Source organism: Bombyx mandarina, chromosome 17 (genome assembly GCF_030267445.1).
Source record: "Bombyx mandarina strain Sakado chromosome 17, ASM3026744v2".
NCBI lineage: Eukaryota > Metazoa > Arthropoda > Insecta > Lepidoptera > Bombycidae > Bombyx > Bombyx mandarina.
In genome coordinates this window covers 11,794,354-11,822,180 of record NC_143223.1, presented here as the reverse complement: position 1 = coordinate 11,822,180, position 27,827 = coordinate 11,794,354, and the positions used below count along the sequence as shown (strand labels likewise).

General features: G+C 35.6%; 2 protein-coding genes and 1 long non-coding RNA gene across 4 annotated transcripts in view; 1 reads left to right on the top strand and 2 right to left on the bottom strand.

Moving 5' to 3' along the window:
* LOC114240653 (soluble calcium-activated nucleotidase 1) overlaps nucleotides 1-27,827 on the top strand; it is a 441,880-nt gene that overhangs the window by 101,305 nt on the left and 312,748 nt on the right. The gene's annotated exons all lie outside the window — the stretch shown is intronic.
* LOC149501154 (uncharacterized) lies at nucleotides 4,015-5,168 on the bottom strand. Its single transcript, XR_016324434.1, has 2 exons — nucleotides 4,954-5,168; nucleotides 4,015-4,756 (listed from the first exon to the last, which is right to left on the bottom strand). It is a non-coding gene; the product is annotated as an uncharacterized LOC149501154 (long non-coding RNA).
* Nucleotides 7,815-27,783, bottom strand: Nep4 (M13 family metallopeptidase neprilysin 4). Of its 2 annotated transcripts, none has more exons than XM_028171351.2 (13): nucleotides 27,341-27,783; nucleotides 25,778-25,873; nucleotides 24,923-25,059; nucleotides 24,096-24,264; nucleotides 23,170-24,029; nucleotides 22,947-23,097; nucleotides 22,475-22,661; nucleotides 21,820-21,938; nucleotides 20,407-20,799; nucleotides 19,278-19,450; nucleotides 18,050-18,234; nucleotides 16,519-16,662; nucleotides 7,815-8,017 (listed from the first exon to the last, which is right to left on the bottom strand). In XM_028171351.2, the coding sequence occupies exons 1-13, from the start codon at nucleotides 27,766-27,768 to the stop codon at nucleotides 7,841-7,843; spliced, it is 3,219 nt and encodes a 1,072-aa protein (XP_028027152.2). In that variant the 5' UTR covers nucleotides 27,769-27,783; the 3' UTR covers nucleotides 7,815-7,840. The 2 variants fall into 2 exon arrangements, with proteins under 2 accessions (XP_028027152.2, XP_089590259.1); XM_089734133.1 differs by having other exon boundaries at nucleotides 25,778-25,867.

Sequence of the window (27,827 nt, the reverse complement as noted above, 5' to 3'; positions counted from 1 at the left end):
TGATTAATTTGAAGCATTAATCAATTGGCATGGAATGAAATGAAATGAGATCAGATAATATGGGATAAAATATAATCTCTGCAAAATGCTGATTATATACTGAGATTTTTTTCAGTGGACCTTTTCGAAGACTTCGAGAAGCTACGTCCAGCGGTTTTGTTTATTTTTTTTTAATTTTCGCACTTTCACAGATACTAAACAGTTAATAAACCCACGTTACTTTGTTATTGCACAGATGGGTGGACGAGCTCCCGGCTCACCTAATCTTAAGTGGTTACCGGAGCCCATAGACATCTACAACGCAAATGCCGCCTCCCACCTTGAGATATTAGTTCTAAGGTCTCAGTATAGTTACAACGGTTGTCCCACCCTTCAAACCGAAACGCATTACTGCTTCACGGCAAAAATAGGCAGGGTGGTGATACCTACCCGTGCGGACTCACAAGACGTCCTACCACCAGTAATTACAAAAATTAATTTTGCGGGTTTGATTTTTATTACATGATGCTATTCCTTTACAGTGAAAGTCAATCGTAAAAATTTGATAAGTACATATTTCATTAGAAAAATTGATACCCGCCGGCGGGATTAGAACACCGGTGCATTGCAAGATACGAATACACCGGACGCCTTAACCTTTAGGCCAGGACGGTCTCAAAATTACACTTATACACGAAGAAATATTAAATACGCATTAACTAAGAAACATTAAATAGACAAAATAAAACAATTCACACAATTTAGCTCCTCGCGGTCCCTCCAAAATGTCTTTTCACCTTTTTTTCCTAGTTGTTCAATTGTAAATGAATAAATCAAAATCAAATCGAGTTTACGTTCTATACGGTGAAAAATGAAGAATTGTGAGTGTGAGTTGAGATATGCTACTCGCTTCGCAGGGCGTTTATTCACCGAGAGCAGCAATAATATTATTTCTCGTATATTGGTAGCACGTGATGTTTTGGCATTAGACCGTCTAAATGAAATACAACGCATTTTAACAGCATTTTAATGGGAACCAACTACTTTCAAAATTATTCGGGTAATGTCACGTGTTCAATACTATTTTGTACCTTTAGAATTAAAGTGGCTCAACCCAAAATTCTTAGTTTCTGGTAAACTTCAATATTGTAATACAATAATTGTATTTTTTTAGTTTTTCGGTTTAAACACTTTAAGGCATGCCATTTTATTTGAAAAAGACAGAAAGAGTACTTTGTCCTTTTCTAGACTAAAAGAGACTGTTTAATTTTATAAGCTGATAGAATAATATAGAAAAGAATAATAGGATACCCTCTAATCGTCACATTGGAAAAAGGTATGGCTTTATCATTTTATCATTTAAATTATTTTTTATTGCACTTATAAAACTAATTTAATTTACAATCTGTAACTACATACATCTATAACTAATCCGTACTTGTCAAATTCCTCATAAATTGTCAATATTCTTAATAAAATTCCTATTAATAATATACAAGTGCAAATGTTGAGCTGCTTGCCAGAAATGATATAATAGTGCTTTGTTTTCTGTTGTTTCCTTATAGGCTACCTGTAATAATCTAAATCTGTGTGAAAGGCAATAAATGATTTTATTATTATCTACTAATGGTAGTCCAGTGGTCGAAATTTGACCATAATTTATTTAAATTTTAAGTTTGAACATTATTATAGTTCTATTGTCACCTTTCTATTATCATCATTTCTATAATAATCATTGCTCTATGTCGCCAAGGCTACATTATAGAAAAATAATATTAAAGACAAAAAATATTAATCTATTCTCACTTTGACCACAGATTGATAAATCAATAAACAAAAAAAGTATAAATGCATGTGTGTGTGTGTGTGTGTCAAATACATGGTAATGTGTGTAAGGTTTTTTTATTCATTTAGTTTATTTTTCTATTGTTTATGCACAATTAAAAAAAAAAAATTAGCAATCTGCACTACTTCTCTATATTCTCTATGAGTGTGGGAAATTTCGTACTTCTCCGTCCGCGCAATTTTCGTAAAAAGGAGTCCAACATTTTTGCTGCACGTATTACCTACTTAAAATGTAGGTTCTTAATAATAATACATAAGTGTTTTGAAATATAAAACTAATCTTAATTTTTTTAGTTATACCACTTCCATTCTAAGGGTGCAATTTCGTAAACAAACTTTGCCGTAATGGCGTAACCTTTAAAATGCACGAAAACTGCCCAGCATAAACATATTTTTTTAGTAACTTTAATAGAATTATTAGAATTAGAAGTTTATTATAGAATTTATTTAATTGTAATTACATATTTAGACATACTTAACATAATTAATCTTGGAATAGGTAATTATTTCAGCTTTTTTTAATTAAAGAAATTATGTTTTACATAGGTTTAATCTTTTACCCGTTGAACGTTTATAAAATGATTGTATTTACGGTAATAGTGTTGATGATCTTCATTAGGTGGCCCAAATATACTAAAATTATTACGAGCATCCATCCTTATTTATAAATGTGTAAAGAAGCAAAATTATTATTACATTGTTCAAATTTCTATATAATTTATAAATATAAATCTGTACGTATGTACCTGTAAATATGTATATTGCGCGCGTGTGTGTGTGTGTGTGTGTGCGCGTGTGTATGTGCGTGTGTGTATATATTTCTATAATAGATAGATACACAGTGTGCAATTCATTTCGAAATTATTCTTGCCCATCTAATGGTTGTCTGGAAGAGATCACTCTTAGCGATAAGACCAAGAAAAAATGTTTCACAATATTTATTAATTTTGTGTACAATAAAGAATACTCTTTCACTGGTGGTAGGACCTCTTGAGAGTCCACACAGGTAGGTACCACCACCCCGCCTATTTCCGCCGTGAAGCAATAATGCGTTTCGGTTCGAAGGGTGGGGTAGCCGTTGTAACTATACTGAGACCTTAGAACTTATATCTCGAGGTGGGTGGCGCATTTACGTTGTAGATGTCTATGGGCTCCAGTAACCACTTAACATCAGGTGGGCTGTGAGTTCGTCCATCCATCTAAGCAATAAAAAAAAAACATCTCTATCTCGCTCTCTCTCTCTCTCATCAAACAACTCTTTAAAAAAAAGCAATGATTTAATAAGAATTAAATGAAAAAGCAAAGAATTAATATGTATTTACAACTAGCTAGACGTCTATAAAATTTTCTAACCGAAAAAATATATGTGTATAAACCATTAGAATAGATAAAACCTTAAAAAACAACATTATTATTAAAAACGAAAGAAAAAATCTTGATATTGTATTGGTTTCACGGCAAAATTTTTAGTGACTACTTAACTTGCTTGAAAGTGAAGAAATACTCTCAAAATCCATTAATTTGTAACTCGCACTCGCACATACAATAATCGAGAGGCTCACTTCGGTATAGCTATTCGATACATGAGACAGCAACATAAACAAACCTTCTCTCTCCCACAAAATGAGATTCATAAGCTTACCACTAGGTGGCACTGATACAAACTCACACAAATTAAACATAACATTAACGTCGACTGAGTAATTAAAAAAACTCGCACTAAGCACAGGTACATTACCCATTACCCGACTAATTATAAATATCGTTAGAAAGCTTGGCATTTCAATTAAACGCCTTAAAAAAAAACTCGCGTGCTACCAATATAAAAGAAAAAATTATTGCTTCTCAAGATGAATAAACGTCCTGCAAATCGAGTAACTCGCACTCAGAGCTCCGCACGTTTCACCGTGAAGAGCGTACACTCGATGCGAGTCATTCGATTCGATTTTTGAAACTCGCACTAAGCCTACAGGAACAAAAATAAGACGCTCCAGTGGCCACGTTTGCAGACACGAAAACATCTTCATTTCTTAGAAAAAAGTTTAATAATGTTAACGACTTCAGTTTATTATAAACCTTAATACTTAAACATAAAGTTTAATTACCATTGCAAAATATATGTATTTAGGTCCTTTCGTCAGAAAAAGAATATTATGGAATAAATTTAAAATGTCACTTGAACATAAAAAGTCATCAGTACAAAAATATTTATTCTAAAATGATACTTAAAGCCTAATTTATAAGGTTAAAAATATTTGTTTAAAATTTCGTGCTTATTGTATTGTGGAACTAGATGTAGTTCTTGGTATTACATTTCAATGCTCAGAACACAGTAAGTATTGAAAGACATAGAGTTGCAGAATATACATATTTGTTTTAGGTTTGTTTTGTATGGTCGCAACTATTTTTGACCGATTCAAAAAAGTAGTAGATAATATTTTACATTGCCGCTATTACAATAAATAGGTGATAAAAAATAAAATTGAATAAAGTAAAAAAAATATGAAAGGAAACACGAAACATGTTTTCCACGTATTCTTTATACAGAAGTAATTAAAACAATAATGTAGGTTTAATTACCTTTAAACAGATTCAGTTTGTTATGAAGCTGTCTTTTAGAAGTCATTTTTATATGAGCGGTTTCTTTTTACAAATATAATGTAATCTTATATCAATGAATTTTTCTATAATCAGTTTAATTTAGGCTTATTTTATGGCTGTGTTCGTTTCCCCCAGAAAACAAATCCTTTTCAGCATATACGCTTAAAATATTTACACATACATATAAAGTTTTTTTAATACTTTTTTGCATTGATTTGCCACCACCATTGAACAATTCTAGAATTTTTATAAGAGTTCTATATTTCTTCTCCTCTTTCTTTCGCGACAATATATATCCATTGTGCACAGCGACAAGGGGCTACTAGGAAATCTACAAACAAAAATAACATTATAAAATAACAAAACTACTCTATGCATTCCCTGTCCAAGAATAGTGATGTTTGTTACAATAGTTGGTGCCTTGTCGCAAACATTGGCCAAACAATTACAATATTCGTAAATTGTGTTTTATTTACAATATAATTGTGTTTATTATTTTATGAAAAACACTTAATAATATAAATTTACCAAAAAAAGATATTCCTTCCAAAACCTTGGTGTTACGGTGGTTTTTTACTCAGTTTTTGAACGCGCATTGCAGCGTTTTGACGTCTTAGTGTTGGCTATGATTGGACCATACTAATTTGAAATAAGACCACAAATTTATTTGTGGTCTTATTTTTCGGGCCGCTTTTGAAGCGCTAATCGCGAATCTAGTAGTATTATTGATCGAAGTTCGCGAATGTCAAATTATGTCATTCTATATTGAAATAGAGACTAGGTACATTTGGTTTAAGCTTTCGCGATAATCTGCTTCATAAACGCTATTATTTAATGGACTTTTTGGCGGGAACGTGAGAAATGAAGTTGTGTGATTTGTTTTATTTTGTTTAGTGTTTCTTCGGCTTTAAATATGTAATAACGGTGGTTTATTAACTGTTTAATATCTGTGAAAGTGCACAAGTATGGGAAAATAAAACAAAGCCGCTGGACGTAGCTTTTCGGGATCCTCCAAAAAGTCCACTGAAAATTTTTCAGTAAATGACCACCACTTTATTTCATCCCATATTATTTTATCTCATTTCATTTAATTTCATCCCATTTGATTAATGTCTCAAATTAATCATTTTCATTTCATTTCATTTCATCCCGTATTGTCATTTTTTATAAAAATAAAAATATAAATAAAAATAAGACATGACTTGAATGTCTTAGTTCCCAGGGAATAAAATCCCTTTAAAAAAAAAATTATTTAATGAGATCTTACCACGATTTTCGCTCTAAATTCTCGATATTAGTGTTAGGTTTCGTAAACAATGCGTTTTCACTGTCCAAGAAAATTATAATTTTTATAAAGGGATTTTATGACCTGGTAACTAAGACCTTTAGGTCAAATCTTAATTTAAATAAAAAAATTATTAAATGAAAAATGATATTATGAAATGTAATGAAGTTGACACATTTCGACAAATTTACGTTGTTTTTGTAGAATAATTTTGTAATCTGGTATCCCTTGGAATTCTTATCGGCTCCTATAATATTGTTACAAAATTTCCACAAGCAATGTAAGTATGTGTGCTTAGTCGGAGGCGTTATGTGAGCGTGGAGTTGGCTTCTGTGTGTAGGTATGTGAGTATGTACAGTATTTTAATTCTTCAAATCACTTAATGTCAAGGTTAATTTGCCGTGTTATTACGTCAAACTGTTTCGTGAATTACTTTTGTATCTTGCACAGTAAATAAATGATTAAAAAAATTATCTACGGTAATTCTTAATTAAAACTACTGTTATAGTTTATCTTTTAATGTCTTTGTTATTACTGACCTTACGAATACACTGGTTTTCGTGGTCACGGACGATATGGGATTAAATCGCAAAAGTTTAATAGTTTTAATTATGTCTAGAATAGGCGAAAAGCGACGAAAATATTATAGAAGTACAATCAAAATCTTTTCGCGATTAAAATAATTTTCCTCCATGCTATTATTTGTTAACATTATATATAAAGTAAATAGGCGATGTTTAGTGAAATTTAAATAGGTCGTCGTAGCCTAAAGGATAAGACGTCTGGTGCATTCGTATTGAGCGATGCACCGATGTTCGAATCTCAGGCGGGTACCAATTTTTCTAATGAAATACGTACTCAACAAATGTTCACGATTGACTTCCACGGTGAAGGAATAACATCGTGTAATAAAAAATCAAACCCGCAAAATTATAATTTGCGTAATTACTGATGGTAGGACCTCTATGAGTCCTCTTGTGAGCCCTCACGAGTAGGTACCACCACCCTGCCTATTTCTGCCGTGAAGCAGTAATGCATTTCGGTTTGAAAGGTGGGGCAGCCCTTGTAACTATACTTGAGACCTTAGAACTTATATCTAACGGTGGGTGGCGCATTTATGTTGTAGATGTCTATGGGTTCCAGTAACCACTTAACACCAGGTGGACTGTGAGCTCGTCCAAACATCTAGGCAATAAAAAAAAGAAAATTATACTGGACGATAATGTCGATGCGTGCGATTAACGTACTGAGGTTTTGAAAATATCCATTATTTAGTTAGCTCATAAGGATCAGTATCAGCGTTTGCGGAGTGGTCATGCATTCCAGAAGACTTTATTGATCACAGAATTGAATGTGGAAGTGCTCTGAATTGAAAATAAAAATAATTGTTTTTCGCGGCATTTTTCTAGTGGAATGAGTTAAGCTTACTTATTCTCCATACTCTTTATTACCGGGAAGTACAAAAGCAAATTTCTTTTGTACATTCTCCAGTTCTCTCGATGCATGTACCGTATCTGACGGTTGCGAATTTGGAATTCATACTTATTTTAAGAGTATTGATTATTAAGAGAGTTATGATTAGAGAACATTGTTGTTTACAAAATGCTATGGGTTGGATGGGATTTTGAAGTCGTCGTGGCCTTAAAGATAAAAATGTGTTCGAATCCCAGGCGGGTACCAATTTTTGTAATGAAATACGTACTCAACAAATGTTCATGATTGACTTCCACGGTGAAGGAATAACATCGTATAATAAAAATCAAACCCTCAAAATTATAATTTGCGTAATTACTGGTAGGTAGTAGTAGGACCTCTTGTAAGTCCGCACGGGTAGGTACCACCACCCTGCCTATTTCTGCCGTGAAGCAGTAATGCGTTTCGGTTTGAAGGGTGGACCAGCCGTCGTAACTATACTGAGACCTTAGAACTTATATCTCAAAGTGGGTGGCGCATTTACGTCGTAGATGTCTATGGGCTCCAATAACCACTTAACACCAGGAAGGCTGTGAGCTCGTCCACCCATGTATGCAATAAATAAATAAAAGTTATGTTTAATAAAAAAAACTCGAGTGAACGTCATATTAGCCAAAACAAAACACATATATTAAACGATAATGCACTTTATTAACGTCACCAAACAGTGCACTTCTGTTTTGGGTTCATGAGCGAACCAGGCGGACAATTGAACTCCCTAGCGAAGTCATGGGAATTTGATAAAGTTCCGATGACACGAAAGCGCCCCGGCGAGTGGACGGCCGTCTTCAGCTTGCTACGTATCGCTTCAGGTCGCATAGCTCCGCACCAAACCTGAAAAATATTTGTACTGAACTGTTGCAAATGATATGACAAAAAACCAGCAGCGTAAGGACAAGTTCTTTTATTTGTGCAAGAAAGCAGAAAGCAGATAGAAATGACTGGCATGGCTTGTTTTATTAACACTATCCCCCCTTCGTTGGCTTTGGCTAGTGGCAGTGGCGGAAGGGGGCGCGTTAACATGGCTTGGCGGCATGGCTGGCGGTAGGGCATGGCAGCTGACGTCACGTCCGTTAGAGAACATACAATCCGTATGTTGTCGTCCAGTTTCTTTATAATTTTTTTATGTATGTAATGTACATTATTAATAAACAAATATCAGTATTTTAAAAATTTTCAGAATCATGAATATGATTGAGAACACTTTAATAAAACCTTTTCCCATTTAATCTTTTTTCAATCCAAATAACAGTAAGGTTAGTGTTCAGTAATGTAAGTATTATTGACAAACTTTCTTTTTTGAGCAAAACGTTGAAGGTGCTGCATCTTGCGACAGATACCCGATCCTGTGGACCGAATGGTAAACAGTCGTCACTCTAAACATGACATTACGGATCCTCCCGATCCATTAACGGTGCTTTTAGGTACCTCAAGCACCGGTCACCGTTCTCACCGAACTCGGGCTCGGCCAGTAAATTAACCCATAGATACAGCCCACCGAGTTTCACGCCCGATCTTCTCTGTAGGTCGCGCTTGGTAGATCAGTAGGCTTAGTGCGAGTTTCAAAAATCGAATCGAATGACTCGCATCGAGTGTACGCTCTTCACGGTGAAACGTGCGGAGCTCTGAGTGCGAGTTACTCGATTTGCAGGACGTTTATTCATCTTTAGAAGCAATAATTTTTTCTTTTATATTGGTAGCACGCAAGTTTTTTTTTAAGGCGTTTAATTGAAATGCCAAGCTTTCTAACGATATTTATAATTAGTCGGGTAATGGGTAATGTACCTGTGCTTAGTGCGAGTTTTTTTAATTACTCAGTCGATGTTAATGTTATGTTTAATTTGTGTGAGTTTGTATCAGTGCCACCTAGTGGTAAGCTTATGAATCTCATTTTGTGGGAGAGAGAAGGTTTGTTTATGTTGCTGTCTCATGTATCGAATAGCTTTACCGAAGTGAGCCTCTCGATTATTGTATGTCATTGTGCGAGTGCGAGTTACAAATTAATGGATTTTGAGAGTATTTCTTCACTTTGAAGCAAGTTAAGTAGTCACTAAAAATTTTGCCGTGAAACCAATACAATATCAAGATTTTTTCTTTCGTTTTTAATAATAATGTTGTTTTTTAAGGTTTTATCTATTCTAATGGTTTATACACATATATTTTTTCGGTTAGAAAATTTTATAGACGTCTAGCTAGTTGTAAATACATATTAATTCTTTGCTTTTTCATTTAATTCTTATTAAATCATTGCTTTTTTTTAAAGAGTTGTTTGATGAGAGAGAGAGAGCGAGATAGAGTTGTTTTTTTTTTTATTGCTTAGATGGATGGACGAGCTCACAGCCCACCTGATGTTAAGTGGTTACTGGAGCCCATAGACATCTACAACGTAAATGCGCCACCCACCTCGACATATAAGTTCTAAGGTCTCAGTATAGTTACAACGGCTACCCCACCCTTCGAACCGAAAAGCATTATTGCTTCACGGCGGAAATAGGCGGGGTGGTGGTACCTACCCGTGTGGACTCCCAAGAGGTCCTACCACCAGTGAAAGAGTACTCTTTATTGTACACAAAATGAATAAATATTGTGAAACATTTTTTCTTGGTCTTATCGCTAAGAGTGATCTCTTCCAGGCAACCATTAGATGGGCAAGAATAATTTCGAAATGAATTGCACACTGTGTATCTATCTATTATAGAAATATATACACACACGCACATACACACGCGCACACACACACACACGCGCGCAATATACATATTTACAGGTACATACGTACAGATTTATATTTATAAATTATATAGAAATTTGAACAATGTAATAATAATTTTGCTTCTTTACACATTTATAAATAAGGATGGATGCTCGTAATAATTTTAGTATATTTGGGCCACCTAATGAAGATCATCAACACTATTACCGTAAATACAATCATTTTATAAACGTTCAACGGGTAAAAGATTAAACCTATGTAAAACATAATTTCTTTAATTAAAAAAAGCTGAAATAATTACCTATTCCAAGATGAATTATGTTAAGTATGTCTAAATATGTAATTACAATTAAATAAATTCTATAATAAACTTCTAATTCTAATACTTTTATTAAAGTTACTAAAAAAATATGTTTATGCTGGGCAGTTTTCGTGTATTTTAAAGGTTACGCCATTACGGCAAAGTTTGTTTACGAAATTGCACCCTTAGAATGGAAGTGGTATAACTAAAAAAATTAAGATTAGTTTTATATTTCAAAACACTTATGTATTATTATTAAGAACCTACATTTTAAGTAGGTAATACGTGCAGCAAAAATGTTGGACTCCTTTTTACGAAAATTGCGCGGACGGAGAAGTACGAAATTTCCCACACTCATAGAGAATATAGAGAAGTAGTGCAGATTGCTAATTTTTTTTTTAATTGTGCATAAACAATAAAAAAATAAACTAAATGAATAAAAAAACCTTACACACATTACCATGTATTTGACACACACATGCATTTATACTTTTTTTGTTTATTGATTTATCAATCTGTGGTCAAATTGAGAATAGATTAATATTTTTTGTCTTTAATATTATTTTTCTATAATGTAGCCTTGGCGACATAGAGCAATGATTATTATAGAAATGATGATAATAGAAAGGTGACAATAGAACTATAATAATGTTCAAACTTAAAATTTAAATAAATTATGGTCAAATTTCGACCACTGGACTACCATTAGTAGATAATAATAAAATCATTTATTGCCTTTCACACAGATTTAGATTATTACAGGCAGCCTACAAGGAAACAACAAAAAAACAAAACACTATTATATCATTTCGGCAAGCAGCTCAACATTTGCACTTGTATATTATTAATAGGAATTTTATTAAGAATATTGACAATTTATGAGGAATTTGACAAGTACGGATTAGTTATAGATATATGTAGTTACATATTGTAAATTAAATTAGTTTTATAAGTGCAATAAAAAATAATTTAAATGATAAAATGATAAAGCCATACCTTTTTCCAATGTGACGATTAGAGGGTATCCTATTATTCTTTTCTATATTATTCTATCAGCTTATAAAATTAAACAGTCTCTTTTAGTCTAGAAAAGGACAAAGTACTCTTTCTGTCTTTTTCAAATAAAATGGCATGCCTTAAAGTGTTTAAACCGAAAAACTAAAAAAATACAATTATTGTATTACAATATTGAAGTTTACCAGAAACTAAGAATTTTGGGTTGAGCCACTTTAATTCTAAAGGTACAAAATAGTATTGAACACGTGACATTACCCGAATAATTTTGAAAGTAGTTGGTTCCCATTAAAATGCTGTTAAAATGCGTTGTATTTCATTTAGACGGTCTAATGCCAAAACATCACGTGCTACCAATATACGAGAAATAATATTATTGCTGCTCTCGGTGAATAAACGCCCTGCGAAGCGAGTAGCATATCTCAACTCACACTCACAATTCTTCATTTTTCACCGTATAGAACGTAAACTCGATTTGATTTTGATTTATTCATTTACAATTGAACAACTAGGAAAAAAAGGTGAAAAGACATTTTGGAGGGACCGCGAGGAGCTAAATTGTGTGAATTGTTTTATTTTGTCTATTTAATGTTTCTTAGTTAATGCGTATTTAATATTTCTTCGTGTATAAGTGTAATTTTGAGACCGTCCTGGCCTAAAGGTTAAGGCGTCCGGTGTATTCGTATCTTGCAATGCACCGGTGTTCTAATCCCGCCGGCGGGTTTCAATTTTTCTAATGAAATACGTACTTATCAAATGTTTACGATTGACTTTCACTGTAAAGGAATAGCATCATGTAATAAAAATCAAACCCGCAAAATTAATTTTTGTCATTACTGGTGGTAGACGTCTTGTGAGTCCGCACGGGTAGGTATCACCACCCTGCCTATTTTTGCTGTGAAGCAGTAATGCGTTTCGGTTTGAAGGGTGGGACAACCGTTGTAACTATACTTAGACCTTAGAACTAATATCTCAAGGTGGGAGGCGGCATTTGCGTTGTAGATGTCTATGGGCTCCGGTAACCACTTAAGATTAGGTGGGCCGGGAGCTCGTCCACCCATCTGTGCAATAACAAAGTAACGTGGGTTTATTAACTGCTTAGTATCTGTGAAAGTGCGAAAATTTTAAAAAATTAAACAAAACCGCTGGACGTAGCTTCTCGAAGTCTTCGAAAAGGTCCACTGAAAAAAATCTCAGTATATAATCAGCATTTTGCAGAGATTATATTTTATCCCATATTATCTGATCTCATTTCATTTCATTCCATGCCAATTGATTAATGCTTAAAATTAATCAAATCCATTTCACTCCATATTATCATTTTTCTTAAAAAAAGATTAGGCTCTATGGCATGATATTTTTGCCTCTCTAGTTGGAAAAATAAAACTACTAAAGAAATACTCGATCGAAACGTTAAAATCCACTAATTTGTAACACGCACTCGCAAAAATGTCATTCGTAGTACTCATTTCGGTAAAATTACTCGGTTACGAGATCACAACGTTAATATGAACTCGCACTCACAAAATAACACCGAGTACGTTTGCCGCTAGGGGCGCTGTTCCAATTGCATACAAATTTGAGCAAACTGGCTCGCTAGTGAGAATGTTACAAAACTCGCACTAAGCACACAGTAGGCGCCGGTGGTAAATTCTGCGAAGCACGGCTCTTGCTAGGGTTCGTGTTAGCAACACCGTCAGGTTTGGGCCTCGTGAGCTCACCTACTAGCCCGGCGACGCTGATATGGTCTCTCTAGACAATCAGCTTAGGTAGGAAAAAACTACAGCTGAACGTGGCGAGAGCGATTTACTCTAACACGCTGCGTACAGTCTACACCATAAGCAAAAGTAACTTCTGGCGAATAGGATGATAAGAATATAATACAAGAGAGTACAGAACGGAAGTTCCCTTTAGAGTGACAATGAATGTTCATCGAAACGAAAAACCATTATTGTTAACGCAACTATTTTAATTAAACACAAACCGAAAAATCTCACATCGTTATCTGTTTTCATAATGTTCACTTACAAGAAATAATGTAAATACCATTGTGGGAACGAGTAATTGTAATCAGTAAAAAAATGTCACTAATTAAACTTTGTTTTGGTAAAAAATGTCGCATACACAGAGTACACAATTGAGTAGATAACTATTGTGTTTTTTTTTACTAGTGGTCCTGCAGTAGTCGAAATTCGACTATAATTAATTGAAATTATAAGTTTGAACATTATGATGGTTCTATTGTCGAAGACTATTATACTTCTATAATCACAGATTTCGCCAAAACACTATAGACAAATAATATTAAAAACAAACAATATTAACCTATTCTCAATTTGACCACGGACTTTAAACAATAATAAAGGTTTGACAAATAACAAAGAGTTTATATAGGTGTGTGTGTCTCAAATACATGAAGTATTATAATATGAAGTCGTCGTGGCCTAAAGGATAAGACGTCCGGTGCATTCGTATATAGCGATGCACCGGTGTTCGAATCCCGCAGGCGGGTACCAATTTTTCTAATGAAATACGTACTCAACAAATGTTCACGATCGACTTCCACGGTGAAGGAACAACATCGTGTAATAAAAATCAAACCCGCAAAATTATAATTTGCGTAATCACTGGTGGGGGGGCCTCTTGTGAGTCCGCACGGGTAGGTACCACCACCCCGTCTATTTCTGCCGTGAAGCAGTAATGCGTTTCGGTTTGAAGGGTGGGACAACCGTTGTAACTATACTGAGACCTTAGAACTTATATCTCAAGGTGGGTGGCGCATTTATGTTGTGGATGTCTATGGGCTCCAGTAACCACTTAACACCAGGTGGGCTGTGAGCTCGTCCACCTATCTAAGCAATAAAAAAAAATGGTAGTGTTTGTAATGTTTTTTTATTGATTTAATGTATTATTAAGGCATAATTTTAAAAAAATATTAGCATTCTGCACCCCTTCTCTATATTCTCTATAAGTGTGGGAAATTTCATACTCCTCCGTCCGCGCAATTTTCGTAAAACGAGATACAGTTTTTGCTTCACGTATTAATATAATATATAGATTATGATAGAATGGTGACCCTCAGGTTTTTCCAGTTTCACAAGGACCTTAGCCAGGAGGGTGGGACTAGCTCACATCTGCCGAGCGCCTTTGAAGGATACCTAACAACTCGAGAGCAGCTGCTTCGCGAATGAATCTACTACCGGATCGGACAGTTCTATTGTACGGCTGCAAGGTATGTTTGGAGGGTAATGGTAACGAGCACACTCTCTATGTGTGAAAAAGCGTATGTTCAAAAAGCGACCATTAGGGTGTTGCCACCGCAGCAAGTGGTTGTTTTTAATTATTCTCACCAAAGAATTTTTTCAACTTGGCATACCATACTCTGCTAAATTTATTATGATATCTTGGGATTTTAATGGGTTTTGGAGTAGTTATTTCCTGCGTACAGCTGAATAAATTTTATAACTTGTCTCTCATATAATTTTTACCTTGACCCTCCATTAAGGTTCAAGATGGTAAGAGACCGCTTAGGGCGAACCTACAAATCATAATTTAAAAAAGTTTACGCTTGGGTTACTGAGACTCCTGAGTCAGTTAACAAGCAAATTATTGCTTAGTTTTTGTACCGTTCAGGATATCTATCAGGCGCTAATAGTACTTTACTTGATCCTTTAGAGATAATGAAATAAATCTCAATTTATGTGTTGATTTTTTTGTGAACTGTACGCTCGAGTATTTTTTTAATTCCCATTACACACAGATGAACGAGCATGTAGTCCACCTAATGGTCAATGGTCACTTAAAGACGCCAGCAGTGCCAGGGTACAGCCTTGCTCTGCCTACCACAGAGTATTCTCCATTAACTTCGTTTGAGAAAAGACATACCATGGGGCTATGAAACACCACGAAACGAAGTTCATTCCAGAGCCGGATGGTATATACTTAGTCTGACCATAAATACTGTTACAATTAAAAATAAACAAAATATTACATTTGAATTTGGAATCTGTCATTTTTATATGATTGCTCATTGAGTTTTCTCATTTTGGCGCCAATACATTGTACAATATTTTGCGATATTAAAATGGAGTGGGGTGATAAAGAGAACCGAATCGCTGTGATTGCATTACACAAAGTAGGTATGGAGCCAAATGCAATTTTTAATACTCTCCATACGCTTGGTATTAGTAAAATGTTTGTGTACCGGGCTATTAATAGGTGTAATGAGACCTCCTCTGTTTGTGACAGAAAAAGATCTGGCCGTCCACGTAGTGTTCGTACGAAAAAGGTGGTCAAAGCAGTAAGGGAAAGAATTCGAAGAAATCCTGTCCGAAAGCAAAAGATTTTATCTCGGGAGATGAAGATAGCACCTAGAACCATGTCGCGTATTTTAAAAGGTGACTTAGGACTTGCAGCCTATAAGAGACGTACGTACTGGTCATTTATTAACTGATAATTTAAAAGAGAATAAGGTGGTAAAATCGAAACAACTACTGAAGCGGTACGCAAAGGGAGGCCATAGAAAACTTTTGTTTACGGATGAGAATTTTTTTACAATTGAACATTTGAAACATTTTAACAGACACAATGACCGTATTTATGCTCAAAGCTCTGAGGAAGCTTCCCAATTAGTCGACAGAGTGCAACGTGGGCACTATCCGACTTCAGTGATGGTTTGGTGGGCTATTAGCTATGAAGGAGTAACTGAGCCATACTTTTGTGAAAAAGGTATCAAAACAAGTGTACCAAGATACCATTCTTGAGAAGGTAGTTAACAACACCATGTTCAATTTTTGTCCTGTACCATCCAGCCATGGTGGTAAGAGTTGACTCGCGAGCAATTTTAACAAATTGGTGCTTTACCTTTAATTACTTTATCTTACTACCTTTAATCTTGGGTAAGCTGGGTATGGTTTTATTTCGCTTTTATTTTTTACTGCTTAGATGGGTAGACGAGCTCACAGCCCACCTGGTGTTAAGTGGTTACTGGAGGCCATAGACATCTACGACGCAAATGCGCCATCCTCTTTAAGATATAAGTTCTAAGGTCTCAAGTATTGTTACAACGGCTGCCCCAACCTTCAAACCAAAACGCATAACTACTTTACGGCAGAAATAGGCAAGGTGGTGGTACCTACCCGCGCGGACTCACAAGAGGTCCTACCACCAGTAAAAACTATTAGTACTATTAGTAATACACAAGTTATTCTATGCAAACATTCTATTGTTTTGTATTTGATGAGACCAGTAGCGGTATTATTATCGTACACAATTTATTACATATGGAACAAGCCTAAAAATACGTACCTGAGCGAAATTCAAGAAGAATAGCTGCGTGTGCGTATGGTTTAAGCCCGGTAAAGTTTCTCCATCTGTGCCGTGTCGCTTCACCCAACGCAAATAGGCACGGAACGCTTGTTTGACACCGCCATTATCCGCTATGTTCTCACCCTGTTGGAAAGTATAGCATTTTAATAGCCTCGCAGATCTAGTGCTTAATAAGCCCTGATTAATGTCCTATGAACTCTGATTTGGATCATGTCGGAGTCGATCTTTGATAAAGATTTGTTTCGTGTTCTTAGTTTACGTTTTCCTTGAATCTATACTAATATTATAAAGCTGAAGAGTTTGTTTGTTTGAACGCGCTAATCTCAGGAACTACTGGTCCGATTTGAAAAATTCTTTCAGTGTTAGATATATAACATCACGCTAAGACCAATGCAAGTCGGTTAAAAAGCGTGATTTTGATACCTTCAATAATTCCTTATCATTCTATTATCCAAAAATATTTTCCTTTTCTACGTAAATGAAGAGGCGGGTAAAATTTAGCGTAATGCCAAAGTAACTATTTCACGCGGACGAATTCGCGGGCAAAAGCTAGTTAAATATAAAGCGGGAGAAAATTTTATCTCCGGGTCGATGATGGCCGTTGCACAGCATTTATTTATTTATATTTGTTTTGAACGCGCTGCTGAACTATTCTTCCGTTATGTTATGTTCCCTTATGAAATTTGGTACATTTATTATTGGAATTCAATTTATTTTTTATCCTTTAGCTTCTCCATCAATTTCCTCAGGAATACTGGTGTCATTCGGTAAGAAGTTATGATGAATTCTGTATTTGTTATGCAAGGCAAGGCGCGTAATGCATTTATCGCGCTGGCGATTGTACGGTTCGTGCGGAACCCCTTGTTAAAGGTTTTTTACCTTGCCAATTTGACGCAAATGGACTAAAATTGTGTTGATGTTAACGTTGAAAAATGCTGATAGCTTGACGGTAGATTGAGTATCATTAGCTTCTATAAACTGTTTTGATTCATCGTTGTTGACTTTAGTTTTCAGGCGACCACAACGTTCATCTTCAAATCAATCTTTCCATGTTGGAAGCCGTCAAACCAATAACGTGAAGTTCCATATAAATATGAGATAACTTTTACGCTGTCGAGAACGTCAAAAAACTCGCACTAAGCACCCAGGCTATTATTGTTGTGAGCCGTTTGTGCGGCATTGTAACCGCGACGGAATTCGTATTCCATAGTTTTTAACGTATCCAAATTGGTGAAAATAAACACACAAATCAATAAATAAATGACTGAATATGGAAATAGAATTGGACATTTTATTAAATAAAATTCATTTGAATTTAGAATTTATTGCCAGCCACACATACGAGTATTCATTTATGTGCCTAATACTATCTAACTAATCTATGCGAGTATTTACGTTTCAAATGGCCAATATTGTAAAGCAGCAACTTCAATTACTTGTTAGTATTCAACATGGTACTTATTATCTTCTGGGTATAGATATCTTATTATAGATATATAAAAGTGTTTACTTGTGTATTAACTCCGTCGAGTTTCATATTGACTTCGGGCACAACATAATGACTATATTGATCAATGAGGCATTGTGCTCGGCTGTGAAAAGATTCGATGGCTGAATCCGACCACCACCTGTGCAGGTTACCGTCGCAATCGAACAGTCGACCTTTGTCGTCGAAGCCGTGGGTTATTTCGTGACCTAAAACATAATTCATATATTCCGATCACTGCGTAATGTTTGCGTGATTTATAAGAATAAAATTGGACACAAGTGCCGTAGAAAAAACTGTGGGTAGTTCAAATATTTTATGCATTATTATTAATTTTTTATGGGGTCTACTTAGAATGGTATTGTCTTAGTTTACTATTTTTTTATTTTTTTTATTGCTTAGATGGATGGACGAGCTCACAGCCCACCTGGTGTTAAGTGGTTACTGGAGCCCATAGGCATCTACAACGTAAATGCGCCACCCACCTTGAGATATAAGTTCTAAGATCTCAGTATAGTTACAACGGCTACCCTACCCTTCAGACCGAAATGCATTACTGCTTCACGGCAGAAATAGGCAAGGCGGTGGTACCTACCCGCGCGGACTCACAAGACGTTCTACCACCAGTACTATCTGGCGCCGCTGTGTTCATCGACGGTGCGTTTCCAAAGATCTTTTCTGCCACTTACCATACGGCTGTGGAATGAACTCCCCTCCACGGTGTTTCCAGAGCGCTATGACATGTCCTTCTTCAAACGAGGCTTGCAGAGAGTTCATAGGGTACAGACTTGTCTATGTCTCTGGCATTGCTTACGTCCATGAGCGACGGTAACCACTCACCATCAAGTAGGCCGTATGGTCGCCTGCCTACAAAGGCAAAAAATAAATAAAGTCACATTAACTACATAATTAAATTTTAACGGGAATTTATCTCAGAATAAACAGTATATTGGAGGAACTGTAATAAAATGTAAATTTTCAATTTAAGACATAAAATTATTATTATATTATTAATAATAATTATTTTTATTTTATTCTTAAATTGTAGTTATTGTTTTTATTTCATTTTGATATTCTATATGAAATGTTATCGTTAATGAATGTAATATGGATACAAAATCTGAAATAAATAAAAATAAATGAACAATAACAACGTGTAAACTTCTAGAATCGTGCTGTACACATCGATCGATAAAAACGAGAATCGTATAGAAAATTTCAAGGGTACCTACCAATCAAATATTATAATTACCGATAACAACGCCGATCCCTCCGTAATTTAGCGACCTAGGGAAGTGCCTATGGTAGAAAGGGGGCTGGAGTATTCCCGCCGGGAACATAATCTGGTTCTTGTTGCGACTGTAGTACGCGTTCACAACGGCCGGTGCGGTGTTCCACAGCGTCTTGTTTACCGGTTGCCCGATACTGACATGTAAACAAAATTTAAGGTAACAATTTTGTCTGTCCAAAAGATTTGTTAGTAAATAATTAAATATTGCTTGGTTTTAATAAAATGGGAACATGTTTCTCCTATCTATTCGTTGGTAGCCTAAGAGGCTATTTCAGTTACGCCCGGACGGTTAGGTGAGTTCACGGGCTCAAATTAAGAGAATTTGCGAATCTCTGCTATTCTAGGGCTAGCGTTACTAATCTTACTAGTGTTATTAGCCCTAGAACAGCAGAGATTCGCAGAATCTTCCAACGGATTGGAATCGCGACCCACTGAAAAGATCCAGCGGGAAACTCATTGGGCTATGTCTATCGGTTAAAACTAAGGAGTTACAATAGTACCCAGAGAAGTTGTCGATGTTTGGTAAACTACATTAATGTCAGTCAACTGATTCACACAAGATCCAGATCCAGATCCAGAAGCAAATTGTCCACCTGACAGTTCTTTGGACAACCAGACCGTAGTAAGCACGGCAGTAATTTTAACAAGCTTTTATTAGCTTGGTATGCTTTTTTATATGTGTGTAACGAAATTTTCGTATGTCATTTTCGTTGACTTCTGAAACGTCTCCACACGCATCGAGTAACGATGAAAATATCCTAATTTTACAACTTCGCTCTAATATCCTGATCAAAATCACCCGGTTGAAAAAAAACACGTAATCATTGTTGGTCCTTTTGCATATCTTTTGTCCATAAATTGAGTTTATAGACAACAATTTTTTTTTTGTTTTCTCATCGTCTCATCTAGTTTTGTATTGTTATTAGAGTAAAACACAACATCATCATCATCATTATCCTGCCCTTCTCCCAGTCACATGGGGTCGGCGCAACATGTTTTCTCTTTCCATACTCTTCTATCATATACCATTTCTTCGCTCACTCCCCATAAAACATAAACACAACATAATTCACGAATTCCTTAAACCTACCGCGACTGTTCCATCTTCGTCAGATGCTGCAGTATATTCAGAATATTCTCAAAATATTTGTCAGGATGCACGGTCACTTCCTTATACCTATCGTCTAGTTCATTCTTGTTTAATATAAAGTCCGGGTATCCGATCCTCAGCAACATAGCGTCCACTTTATGAGCAGCCAATTTCTTTGTCTTCTCGTCTATCCAATCGGTCAAATGCAACAATTCTTTGAACGACAACTGTATTTCCCTTGTCATCGTCAGAGTATCATTTTTGCTCATCTCGTCGAAGTACTTTTTCACGAACATGGATCCAAGGGCCATTCCCATATTGGAGTTCACCTGAGAAACGCAGTTCTTCCATCGGGATGGCGCTTCTTCGCGACCAAATAACGTGAAGTAAAATCTAGAACAAATTTTAGACTTTTATCGGTAGCTTAGTCCGGATTGAAATCATTTGATACAACGAAAAACATCGCTTTCCGAGTGCATCAGCAAGGCGGTTATATTGTGTGCCCAATGGAATATTATCGCCATTCTATTTCTGCCGCGAAATATCTTTGTGTTTCAATCCGAAATGTGACATAGCTGTTACTCAAGCAACTGAAACTTCAAACCCACGTATGACAGAGGTATCGCCGTTGTGATATCTACGAGTTCCGATGATCACTCGTGAGCTCTTCTTTCTATCTGTAGGAATAAATAAAAAGAAGTCGTCGTGGCCTGAGTCGGTGTTCGAATCTGGCAGACAAATACCAATTATTCTAATCAAAAACGTACTTACCAAATGTCCACGATTGACTTCCACTGTGAAGGAACATCATAGTGTAATAAAAATAAAACCCGCAAAATTATAATTTGCGTAATTACTTAGGACGAATTGTGATGCCGCGCGGTTAGGTACCACCACACCGCCTATTTCTGCCGTGAAGTAGAAATGCGTTCCGGTTTGAAGGGCGGGGCAGCCGTTGTACTGTCAAAACGGAGACTTAGAGAGCTTATGTCTCAAAATGGGTCGAGGCGCTTACGTTGTTTCCGTCTACGGGCTCCGGTAACAACTTAATACCAGGTGGGCCGTGAGCTCGTCAATCCGTTTAAGCAATAATTAAAAAAAAGATAAAATATAAAGATATATAAATAAATAAAGATATATTTAAAGATATATTTACTAACGATCACGCCACGTTGGCTGGTCCCGTGCTAAGTTTGTAAAGAGCTTCTGTTACAGGTACCAGATAACGGAAATGAATGTAAGATTTTTATTATTTACATACATATATACAATATACATCCATAATCCTAGAAAAGACATTTTATATTTATCATACAAATATCTTTGGCGGGGTTCGAACCCGCGACCCCTTTGTATAGTGATCATGTCACTTACCAGTACACCAGACGGCCGTAAAAAAACATTCAAACTTACTGTTGCTTAGCGGCCTGGAATCTGTCGTCTAGATTGTTGATTCTGTGCCTTACGAATCTCCAGAGCAGGTAATTTGATAGCGTGCTCGGGTCAGTCTCCTCTATCAATTGAACTAAATGCTGCAATATCATTCGCACGAAGGAAACTTACTACATATATGATTCACATACATATATTAGTGGTGGTAGGACCACTTGTGAGTCCGCGCGGGTGGGTACCACCACCCTGCCTATTTCGGCCGTGAAGCAGTAATGCGTTTCGGTTTGAAGGATGGGGCAGCCGTTGTAATTATACTTGAGACCTTAGAACTTTTATCTCAGGGTGGGTGGCGCATTTGCGTTGTGAATGTCTATGGGCTCCAGTAACCATTTAGCACCAGGTGGGCTGTTAGCTCGTCCACCCATTTAAGCAATAAAAAAAAAGAAAAAGAAAAGTATTATTGAAATAATTCGTTCCGGACTTCTCGTCAATTTTAATATAGAGCTTCAAGTTTTAACAGGAAACCCGTTAGATACATAAATAATAATGAAGAATTCTCTGCTATAAATAAACAGTACAAATATTCGAAGAGTTTTAAAAAAAATTGTAAGCTTTAAATATGGAAAGAAGGATTGTTTTTTTTTTTTGTCATTAAAACTTTTCATTTTATACTGACCCTAACGTAACTAAGCGCGAACAACACGACGGTCTCGCCAGAATGCACAGTTCTATTCATCACGATACACAAGTACCTTCTCCACTCCACTTGAGGCACTAACTCCTCGAGTTTCTTAAGAGTCATACGCCGATATAGCTCGGACACGTTCTTCCTATCCTCTGGACCGGATGTTATCTTTGCTAATCTAAAATCGTTATAGTAAAATTTACTTAATACTCATCTCCGCATTTAGTTAAATTCCATAAAACAAATTAGCCGTGTAATTTTCAACTACTGTAAAATTCACTATTACCAAATAAAGTACCGAATCAATTATAATAATGGCGAAATTGAACACAGTAAAGAATTCGATCAAACCACACAACAAAAAGGTTATTTTTACAATAGTTTTAATTAAGTATTAAATTTAGTTAATAAGTTTTTAGTGCCAATTTTAAGTGGAATCATAATTATTTTATGGTTTTCTCACTTTATTTCAAAATTTAAAAGTTGATCCACACTTTCCTTTACGTGCTTTCTTTCCCCGCCCAACAATAAAGCAACTGTCGTCAAATATTTTTCGTATGCTTTCAAATAAGCTTTATTAGCGTCTTGAAGAAAGTAGTCTCTCGTTGGTAGACCTAAAAGAGGGAACATCAGATGAATCGGCGAATTATTAACACTAACTTCTCTTTCTTAATATTCTGCCTTACCTAGGCTTGCTTGGTCAAATTGTATGACAAATTCGTCAGAATTTTTTATATCGGGACCAACCCATTCTGATATCAAAATATCATTATTAAACAGTCTCAATTTTGCCATCAGTTCCAACCAATCGAAATTAGAGCTATTCCAAGATGGATTCAGCAAAGGCCAACCACCAAGTAAGTCCAATAAATCTATGAGTGGCTGGTGTCCACGTTTCTTTAAAATATCGTAGTTCATGCAAGACTTAAACAGAAATCTGGCCTTTAAAACAGCATCGTGATTTGCGGGATCATTATTTTTAATAATTTCCTCAGTTCTCTCAACTTTTTTGAGCATAAGTGCCCTTTTATCTCGTCTTTTTGATAATCGATTGAATGTTTGTAGCTTTCTTTGGAGTCTCAGGTGTCTCGGCTCATCCAACTTGAAGTTCGATATTCTTTTTCTTAATTCTCTGTCTGAATGATTCTGTTTCTTTTGTTTAACCTTTACTTTATTGGAGTGATTTTTTATGATGTCTTTCGATAATGGCTTCAATGTTGTTTTCGATTTTGAGTTTAAGTATCTTCTCAAACGTTTTACGATTTCAGTGTTTTCATTTTGTGTATTTACAATATAGCGATACTCATTTATCGTGCCATTAGTAATCATTTTTGTTTGTGTATCTGTACCAAAAACTTGAGTTCTATGATTAAAAGTTTTTTCTTCTTCACTATTCTTTATTAAATCAGTACAATCCACAAAATTATAATGAGGGTCTAAATTTGAACCCGGATAAACACTACGCACGACTTCATTCGGCTTAAATTCCAATAGTTCTTTTAAGACAGTGTCTAAATTCTCGCGAAGCATTTCAAATGTATCTGACCTAAAATAATTTAATGAAATTATGTCTTTGTCTATAATAGATTATTAATCCATATAAACGTTTTACCCTGCTTTATCTGCTGGTATTGGATTTAAAGCAGCCCAATTCCCACAGGCATACTGGTAAAAGTCGTGACATGGATCCGCCTCGGCGTCCATGTACTGCCTCATTATATTTGATTGTGTACTTCGTATAGTTTCCCTATCGCCTTGACCTTTCCAAAAGGCATGAATACCTGTGACGAAAACAAATTATAAACACTGGCATGTTGATCCACAGGTCCCAACCTTGACTCGTTTGGGGCATCAACATTCAATTGGATAATTCGCTCAACGCAATCACGAACCACCGTTAAAACAATTTGATTTAAAGATAGGAAATTCGGTCCTTCCTATGTTCGACCTTTGTACAATAATTAAGGTTTTAACTAATTATTCGATCTTACTATATTCTACTCGCTTTTCCTCTTCATTCTCAAGGTACCGACGACATTTATGCAACAATGTTTTAAAATATGAACCTTCATTAATATTGGAGGCAGTATAGGACACATAAAACTAGTAAGGCATTTTTGTTTTAAGACTAGTATTCCAAATCTCGATTGGTGGCAAATTAGTTTTTAGCATTTTTTTAATTATCATATTGCTTGTAATGAACTGTAGAATTGTCAGTGTCACTTTTGGGATGTGTTATTATATTCAATATATCGACCGTGTCTCTGGGGCTCTTTGAAAACAAATTGTTTTTAACTACACTTAATGCTCGATACAACTTTCATATCTCGTTATTTTAGTTTCATCCTTAATCAGGCCCTTTAAATAGTGGCGTTAATTTAATAATACATTGGGTTTGTTTAATCTTAATCCAATGATTGTCATCTATTTTCAACTTACCAGTATATGATTTGACAGGTTTATAAACGTGTGCAGAAACACCCATTTCTTCCTCTTCGAGTTCCGGTTGACCTCTAACCTGTTCAACCACATCATCTAGTGGGCCACGATCGACATGAGTCTGCTGAGGAACTATGCTGAATAGTCGATAATATTAATCATCAAAATACAGCCGATTTTAAATAGCCTTTACATTTTTTATCGCACGCTAAGCCCGTATATGCTATGTCACTAATCTATTTCTTCCGTATGGCAACCACTTCCTTCACTTCTATTTACATACGGATATAAAAAATACACACGTTGATAGTAACTACACGATCCAGTTTCAAACGCACAACAGGCTTAAAATATGCGTTGCGTTCTTAATATAAGAATTAAACTTAATTAGCCACAATGGCCGTAAACAAAGATCTTGTACCGTTTGATGAAAACCAAAATCAAACAACAGAAAATATCAAATAGGCGAAAATCGGGAATCTCCAAATCTTTTTATAACTTTAACTTCATAATTGGTGAGTCAAATTAGAAAATCAGTAGGAGAGTTTTTTAAAAACAGCAAACAATGTTTACTACTACCGGATTCTATGGTTGAAGGGTTTGAGCTTATAGGAGATATCTAGGATCGTGTACGCGCCTCTCGTAATGAATGGCTGGTTAGATCAGATCCTATCGTGTAAGATAAACAAAAAAATCGTGATGTGAGATGGAAAGTAATGTTTTTTTTTATTGCCCTTATAGGCAGACGAGCATACGGCCCACTAGATGGTAAGTGGCTACCGTCACCCATGTACTTCAGCAATGCCAGGAGCAGAGCCAAGCCGCTGCCTACCGTAAATAGTTTTAATAGTCTACCTTTTAATTGTCTCATCATCATCATCTTCGTCACCATACTGATCAGTGGTTGCCTGGATGTCATATTCCTCGTCGGTTTCGTTCTCAACACTGTCACTAGAAATATTTACCTATTTATAACTTTATTTTATTTATATATTATATTTTATTTTATTTTAGTCTAGGCTACCAACAACTCGTACACAATCGTACGCAAATAGGAACGATTTATTATTCATTAATGCTAGTATTTACGTGAGTGAATATTGATAGATACAGAACCGTTCGTAGTGAATAAGACCCAAAATTGTTGTATATGGGTTCCTATGGGTAGCTATTTTACACAAGGTGGACAAAATCATAACTTTCATGAGGGACTATTGCATAAATTACGATTTGTTTTGTTTTCTGTCTATAATGTAGTATTTAGTCCAATAAAAGTATTGTCTAAAATAAAGAAACATACACAATTGACTGCTTCGGATAACCGGTCGTATTTATTACGGACTGTACAACTTAATTTTTTTTTTCTTTTTTTTTATTGCCTAGATGGGTAGACGAGCTCACAGCCCACCTGGTGTTAAGTGGTTACTGGAGCCCATAGACATCTACAACGTAAATGCGCCACCCACCTTGAGATATAAGTTCTACGGTCTCAACGGCTACCCCGTCCTTCAGACCGAAACGCATTGCTGCTTCACGGCAGAAATAGGCGGGGTGGTGGTACCTACCCGTGCGGACTCACAAGAGGTGTAGTAGTAAGTAATATTGAATTAATTATTAAAGAGACAGTGGTTTTTTCATAAGGTACCACATGAAAAAAGTCTTGTAAGTAATCTATGTTGTCGCTAGGGCTGTTAATTAAATAAACAAGCACACCCAGATATTTTCCAGATACAAATACATCAAACGTTGTCTAGAGTTTGTCCAGTCTTTTAAGGTAACCGACGCGTTCTTCGGATATTTAAAAGTACATAATTATGATTAGCTTAGCTTTAACATTTTTGAATAATGATGAACGTTAACCATTACGTAAACAAAATTTTTCAAATGTATTGTTGTGATTTAAAATTCAACAAGCAAATAACTAGTGTACTTATCAGGCTTCGATTGGGTCACTTTTGCTCACCAAAATTTTTATTTAAGCTAAAAATTAAACCTTCTATGTGTAGTTGCGGTAAATCTATCGGTACCTTAGATCATATCTTTCTGGAATGCGCTCTTAATGATGAATGCCCGCCACTATATTATTGTTTACTAACTAACACTAACATCCCGTTCCCAGTTAATATGAACTATCTCTTAACATTTCCTAATCCTAAAGTTGTAAATGCATTAGCTTATTTTATTTCCCGCAATAACATTAAACTGTAAAAATATTTACAAATTTTTCTCCAGTTCTCATTCATCTCATCTGCTACAATCTATCTATATCACTGATATTCTATCTACCTGACATTGGCAGAGTCATTGGTAAAAGAAGAGACACGAGTCATAAAAAAAAAAAAAACTTTAAATTGAAAAATAACAAAACCTATAAAGTTTTGTAAATTATAATACATTCCTAAATTGCATAATACTCACTCGGACTCTTGCGAATCAGCCTGGCTCCTTCGTTTTAGTCTTTTCGAAATTTCTGTTTGAATTTCGTAACTACCCCAAAAGAAATTATCATTCGTCAAATTCAGATCATAAATTTCTCGTTTATTTTTCGATTGCGCTTTCGAAAGGATAACTTCTTCTGCGGGCAAGAACGACGTACGGAAACCTTCGAACACATCTCTATCTTCAGGATCTATACCCTCGTATCTCGAATAAATATCGGGAATGCTTTTAACAACGAACTGGTCGGACGGGTCGCCTAATGAATCACTAGATATCTTAATAACAAAATACACGACACTCACGAATATCGTCAGTGCGATAATAGACAGAAATCGTCCAAAGTTCGCAGTTTTCGGACTGGATTTGATCGAAACAGTTCGCGAACTTCGCGTGTCAACTCGAGTCATGGTGCTAGTTGAATGACGATGCGGTGACAGATATTCAGAACTCGAATCTCGTATGCGTG